General features: G+C 34.9%; 2 protein-coding genes across 2 annotated transcripts; one reads left to right on the top strand and one right to left on the bottom strand.

Annotated features, from left to right (window-relative positions):
* Positions 1–74: 74 nt before the first annotated feature.
* On the top strand, positions 75–3,270 carry LOC106166538 (uncharacterized). The gene is made up of 4 exons (XM_013545140.2): positions 75–357; positions 610–833; positions 1,004–1,070; positions 1,395–3,270. The coding sequence occupies exons 1-4, from the start codon at positions 75–77 to the stop codon at positions 2,894–2,896; spliced, it is 2,076 nt and encodes a 691-aa protein (XP_013400594.2). The 3' UTR covers positions 2,897–3,270.
* Positions 3,108–6,792, bottom strand: LOC106166560 (tubulinyl-Tyr carboxypeptidase 2). The gene is made up of 10 exons (XM_013545173.2): positions 6,234–6,792; positions 5,888–5,979; positions 5,697–5,753; positions 5,417–5,491; positions 4,940–5,111; positions 4,581–4,626; positions 4,323–4,402; positions 4,106–4,189; positions 3,699–3,847; positions 3,108–3,464 (listed from the first exon to the last, which is right to left on the bottom strand). The coding sequence occupies exons 1-10, from the start codon at positions 6,594–6,596 to the stop codon at positions 3,380–3,382; spliced, it is 1,203 nt and encodes a 400-aa protein (XP_013400627.2). The 5' UTR covers positions 6,597–6,792; the 3' UTR covers positions 3,108–3,379.
* Between the last annotated feature and the right edge of the window lie 43 nt (positions 6,793–6,835).

The raw sequence follows: 6,835 nt of genomic DNA, 5'->3' as shown, positions 1-6,835 counted from the left end.
ATAAGATTTGACTTCAAGCACCGCAGCTAGGTTCTCGATGTGTTGAATCGGTTGCCGTTAGATTTACCTCAGAAATGGCTGCAAGTGGTTCGCAGACCAGAAGTGCTGAAACATGCACAAGACAACATGGAGAAGATCCCAAATCTAGTGACGATAATAAGGGCAAGCGGAGAAGTAAACGCCGTTACGATGACATTTTCAATAGAGAAAAGGATGAGCATTGTGTAACAAAGTCAAACAAAAGTCCATACAGTAATGTGCCCGATTCATACAGTAATGCAAAACAGGGCAATGACATAAGTTCAGTTGGTGAAGTTGCCCATCGAAGGCCAAGAGAAAATAGACATTGGAATGTTGGTAAGTCTTGTAATCTTGCATCATGTAACAATGATTTTGTTGTACTTCAGTTGTAGCCTGTGCAATCCTTTACTTCATATGAATGATAATAATCAATATTGTTAGCAGCAGTAAAAAATGTAACTATTTATCCCCCCTTGTTAGATTCTTATTAAACTTTTAAGTATACTATAGTATACCACTTGTTGTACGACTGTCAGCATAAAGACAGTAGACGTTAGCTTGTTGAAATTTAATTTTCCTTTTTTTAAGCCCAGCAGATCTTGTCAAAGCGTGTTTGGGTCAGTCAACATTTCTCACAAGATACTAGGAGGATGAAAAGAAGAATGGAATTTACAGTGATGACCTACAACATATTGGCCCAGCGCTATCTGATGGACAATATGCACCTTTATGGTCATTGCCCCCCTTTTGTCCTTGCCTGGGAATTTAGGAGGGACAGGTTACTCAATGAGATAACATATCACCGAGCAGATGTAAGTTTACCTGGATATAAATTTTAAGGATTTTTCAATAATTTTTTTTGTACACCTCTACAGTTCTCTGTTTCAAAGATAATGATCCATATACTTCACTATCAAATGATAATAATCGATATGTTTAAATATTGTTTGTCAATATAGCATTATTTTATTTATTACTCTAGATACTTTGTTTTCAAGAAATGGAATCATATGTTTTCAAGGACTTTCAGTATCAATTAAAACACCTGGGTAAGTTAAACAAACAATATTGTAAGCCCAACATTTTTAAATATATATATTTTTAGTGTAACCTGTCTCATTATCTGGTATTTGAAAGTTTAAGAATTAGCAATGTTCCTTCTTAAATTGTTTTCTAATACCCAAAACCAAAAAGTGGTCAAATTGTAAATGAACTAAAAGATAAAATGAGTATAAACAAAACTTTTTTCCATTAATGTATGATTACATACACCCACTAACTTGCAAATGTCAAATGCAAAAAAATCAGGCAATAGTCTCCTTTGGTGAAACCCTATTTGTGTAGTGGCCTTGAGTTTTTCCTGTCAATTTCAGGATACATCGGTCACTATGTGAAGAAGACAGGAGATAAGCCAGACGGCTGTGCCACCTTTTTCAAACGTAGAAAATTTTCATTAGCTGCTATGAAGTGTGTTAGATTTAATAAGAAGGTTGACATTCTTGATAGAGACAATGTTGCATTGATTCTTCTTCTGAAGGTTCACAGATTTGGTCATAAAAAGATTGTTGTAGGCAATACTCATTTATTGTTCAACCCAAAGCGTGGGGATGTAAGACTTGCACAAACAGCCCTTCTTCTTTCATCACTGGAAGATGTGTCCTTTAAAAAGGAAACGGTAAGGTGGCCAGTTATAATGTGTGGAGACTTCAACACAGATCCTTTCACACCTTTATATACATTTCTTACGACAGGTCACCTGAGATATGAAGGCATACCTAGGCATCTTGTGTCAGAAACAGATTTCTTCACAAATAAGGCTGTTTTACTGTCTAGGGTGTTATTGCCACGGAGTTTGGGGATCTCAGACCAATGTATTTGGGTTAAGAGCTTTTTGCAGAGGTGTAACAAACAGGGTACACAATATTCAAGGGACAAGGGTAATGTTCAGAGTAAAAGAGGACTGGAGGACAAGGACACTGTTTCACCCTTCAGTCAACAAAAGGAAAAGGAAAGTTCAGGTGAACAGAATGAAGACAAAGGTGCTTCATCAGAATATGGAAAACAAAAGATTGAAACTTGTTCAGTTGGACAAAAGGAAGACAAAAGTGCTTCATCAGAAACTGGTGAACAAAAGAATCAAACTTGTACTGATAAACAAAATGATGACAAAAGTGCTTCACCAGAATCAGGTAGCCAAGAGAACCAAACCTATTCAGGTAGACATAATGAAGACAGAAATACTTCATTAGAAACTGGCAAACAAAAGAATCAGACTTGCTCAGGTAGACATAATGAAGACAAAAACGCTTCATCAGAATCTGGCAAACAAAATAATCAAATTGGTACAAATAGACAAAATGAGGACAAAAAACACACCTCACCACCTTCTGTGCAAAAAGATCTTACTTGCTCAGGTAGACTACTCGAAAACAAAGACTCTGATGAGATAGTCGTCCAGAGTTTGTCTCAAAGAGAGTCTACTAGTAAGGAGCCAGATTCAGACCCAAGAATTCATCAGCAGAAAGATTGGAATCGGTCAGAGAAAGACTTAACTTCACCCCTAAATTCCTTGACATTTGAAACTGGTCAGTTGAGTCATACATTGAATTTAAGATCTGTCTATGACCACTGTCTTGGGTGGACAGGTAGACCAGGGGAGAGGGAAATCACCACACACCACAGCCGTGCCAGTGCCACTGTTGACTACATCTTTTACTCCACTAGTGGGAGCGGTCAGCATTTTTCTGGAAACTTGCAGCTACGAGATCAGTACAGCTTGCTCTCTGATGAGGATCTCAAGCAGCTGGGGAGTTTGCCAAACAGATTCCTGGGGTCTGATCACCTCTCTCTCTTGGCCAAATTTGCATTAGATTGATGAGGGGATTTGGTACACATGATAGTGGTTTATATAGTAAATTACGGGTGGCAGTTTTTTTTGTGTTTTGCGTTTTTTTTTGCTAAGATAAAACCCAATAGTTAAAAAACACTCAAAGGTATGTTTTCTTTAAAATTCCTCATTGGATTGACATTTAAGAATGCAAATTACTTTTTTTGATGATGTAAGTATATCACAGTAGAATGCATCATTTCAGTTTTTTGAATGGTTATATTTTATTTAATACTATACAAATTTTTATACAAAATATGAAGAGTTTAAATCCTGCCTACTTTTTTATATGAAAACTATTTTTGTATTGAAGGTGAACTGGCTTGAAATGTAGAAACCAATAAAACATCAAGTTAAATGTGCCTTTTGGTTCTCTGTAGTTCTTTCTTTACACTAAAAGTCCACTTGTAACTTGATCACAGCAACAGATATCACAGATAAAACATGTACAGTCTGCAGACTTCTTATGGACTATATGCGGATTTGATAAGCTGGGTCCAGTTTCTTGCTTTCACTTGCATTGCAGGGATCCTCATATCCATCGTCCATTTTTTCCCTGCAATTCAATACAAAATTCATTGAAAAATTACCAAATTGACACTAGAAAATGTAAAGATATTAAATTCATAGTAGCATAAAACTATTCAACTGAATAGAAGACCCATTAAACGCCAGTGTCCTAGGTTGAATTAGAATATTTATTAAGAGCTTTATCTAGTTGATGACTGGTTTTATATCAGGTGTTAAATAATTAGAGGTCTTAAATATATCTCCCATAAAATGATCTTACTTGTCATGGACAATTATCTTGTCTTTGACTGATGATTCCTCTTTCTTCTGTGATGTTGCATTGCTGTTCATCGTTGCACTATTGGTGCTGTTGGAACCGTGACCAGCTGTTTTCTTTCCAGTATACAGGGGGCCAGTTGCACTCTTCATCTAGATAAAGTGATGTGATTATGATCTTTAAAATGCCAACCTTTCAATTCACCCCCAATTTTTGTACTATTCCATTGACATGCTTTGATGTATATTTAATTACCGGTATGTACATATGTGTAAATTGGTTCAAACATGGCATTTTGAGGGGCTAATGGTAAGTTCCTACAGATACTTCAGAAGAGACAAAGGCATACTAAGTAAATGTTTATGACCAAGTTATTCAAATTCATCCTAATGCCATTAACTTTTACATACCATGCTTCTCACTTCTCTAGCATGCTTCTCCAACTCTTTGTTCATTTCTGTTCTACTCAGTTGTTGGCAGTTCAAACTTAAGTACTGCAATTTAATAATTAAAAAATGAGAATTAGTACAAATGAGCATTTGATTTCAAGATAGCAGAAGACAAATGGTCACAACAACAAAACATTTCAAAAGAAGTTTTTTAAATCAAGAAATGAATTTCACATACCTTCCAGCTTATCTGTTCATAACTGTGAGAATCATGTGGTACTGGCAATCCAAGTTTTACTTTCTTCACTTCATGCAGATCTGAAAATATAATAAATTTAATTAAACGTTTTTATTAAACTCCATTTTTTTGCCATATTAATGTTAAGAATTCCCTGATATTTTTAAAGAAAGATGAAAACTATAGATTTGCAACAATAACTTGTTTGTAACTTATTCAATTTAAGAAACTGAAAGGACAAAGTAGATCAGTACTTACATTTATTATAAGAATCTTCATAATCAAAAACTAATCCAGATAAAGACTGCAATAAGAACCAAAGAAAAAATGTCTTGATTCAGCACAACATCCATATCTAACAATACAAGATACCCTATTCACAAACTATATGTCTTCATTAAACATGTATTATCACTCAATATGTTTTACTACAAAAATAAGCCATGCGGTTTAGTTCTTACTTACAAATATCAATATAGATGTACAAATATACTAGTTTATACTCAGGAGTACTTATCATAACACCCATTTACATTCACTTGGATTCTAAATCATCTTTATTCAGTGCATTTTGTAGATTTTATCCACATGCAGACATCACTAAATCTTTGGCTCACTTTGAATTTCAGAGGTTTATACATGAGCTCCTCCCTCCTGCTCATGCCAATCGTTCCATATTTGCCATTATGGCACACTCCAAGCACCACATGTCTGTGTACTGTTCCTGAGAAACTGGTCTTGAAACTAAGAGGAAAACGCTCTAATCCTGGCATTCCATTGGTGAGATGGCTGATAATCTCTGCTAAGGACCTAAACAACTAATGAGACTTAAAATCCTACTGATTCTTTTAAAAATCATCCAGTGAATACAATAAGAAATGTTTTTTAAAAGAAAGTGTAAATAAGTTTTTAATCAAAATTCTCATAGGATAGAGAAATATCATATTTACAAAGTTCTGGACTTATTTCAGCCAGATGTTCTCACTGCTTGTATTTTTCATCTGATTTTCTTAAAAATTTTTATATAATTGTGTTCAAACCAAATCTATGATTTAGTACTGGCACCTTATGATATTTGTGTCATAAAAGGATACATTCCCAAAATAACAGCTTCCAGACACTTTATTGGCAATGATTCTCTTATCATTTCTCTTGCACTTTCCATGAGTCTGGAAAACAAATTAGTAATATGTTCTTAAAAGCACATTGTCCGGTTTCTAACATTAGTTTATCCGAAGGTATTAAAGCATTCCAGTTTCAAAATGATTGTTCACTTTGTTATCAGTGGTAAATAAAAACAATCATTTGTCTGTTAAAAAAATATCCAAATTATTCATAGAAAAAGTGTATGTGCTGTGTTAAATAGCAACTCACCCTGAGATTGGTCGATTCTTTCGTATTTCAAAAAATTGTGTCCCAGTATGGTTATATCTGAACAAAGTTAAGTTAGAGCATGAATTAAGCCTATTTTAACCTGTGATATATGTATATATAATAATATGCATTACAAATATTCAATTTATCATTTTGATTAATATAATATTTATGAATAATATAAAGGATACTGTAATTCTCTCATATAGTTTTGCACTGCATTGAGTTTATCCTGACAAGACATAGAATTTGGAAGATTCAATGGAGGCTGGGGCACAGGAACCTGAGAAAATGTGAAAAAAATATATTTAGAGTACTATTACAAAAATAGACTTTAAAATTCATACTTGCCTGTTCTAAGATGAGTTACTTTGAAATAGTAGATTTTAGTCAATCCATCACAATGAAGATTTTTGATAACATAATTTAAGCTCTTTTAATCACTGAACAAGGTAAAAAAAAATCATTATTGTTCCCGGTGTTCCATTTAAAAAACTGTTACACATAGCATCTTATAATGACACCTGTATGTTTTACCTCGTCTAAGTCTGCATTATCTCTGATCTTATTTACAACACTGTAACCATCTGGGTGGATCTTAGCGACGTGATCCCACATCCTTTTCCACGTAATGTCATCAATAGGAAAACCACTTTTGTTCACCCAGAAAAAGACTCCTTCTTCCTTCACACTATCATCATCTTTTTGCTTTTCCAAAGATGATCTTAATGCTTCCTTCTTTTTCGCAGGGCTAGGCCGAGTTGGGGACTTTGATGATGCTGCTGTTTTTCGTGGGCTTGTGGGTGTTGGCGTAGGAGGAACGCTGGTCGGGGCCGTAGAGTTGGAGACACGGACCAAAGAACCAAAACTGGATAACTCCTCGTATGGTTCCGTTGACATGGTAGTTAAACAGAGTACCTCATTGACGAGGTGTCAATATCTCACCAGTGTGTGCTTGAAGCTTTCTAACGGTTGTCAAGCTCCATGATCCTTTAAAGTGGAATCATTTACCAATGTGGAAATCCAAATCTTTTCGGTCATTATACGAATCACCAAGATTGTTTACATCGTTGCTCCTTGCCAGCCTCGATTTCAATTCAGATAACAGTCCCGCACTGATAGGTAGATTACAGTTTTTA

The sequence above is a fragment of the Lingula anatina genome, chromosome 2 (genome assembly GCF_051362555.1).
Source record: "Lingula anatina isolate TDL-2025a chromosome 2, LinAna3.0, whole genome shotgun sequence".
Taxonomy (NCBI): Eukaryota; Metazoa; Brachiopoda; class Lingulata; order Lingulida; family Lingulidae; genus Lingula; species Lingula anatina.
Note: the sequence above shows the minus strand (reverse complement) of the source record. Positions and strands in the feature narration are given on the sequence as shown.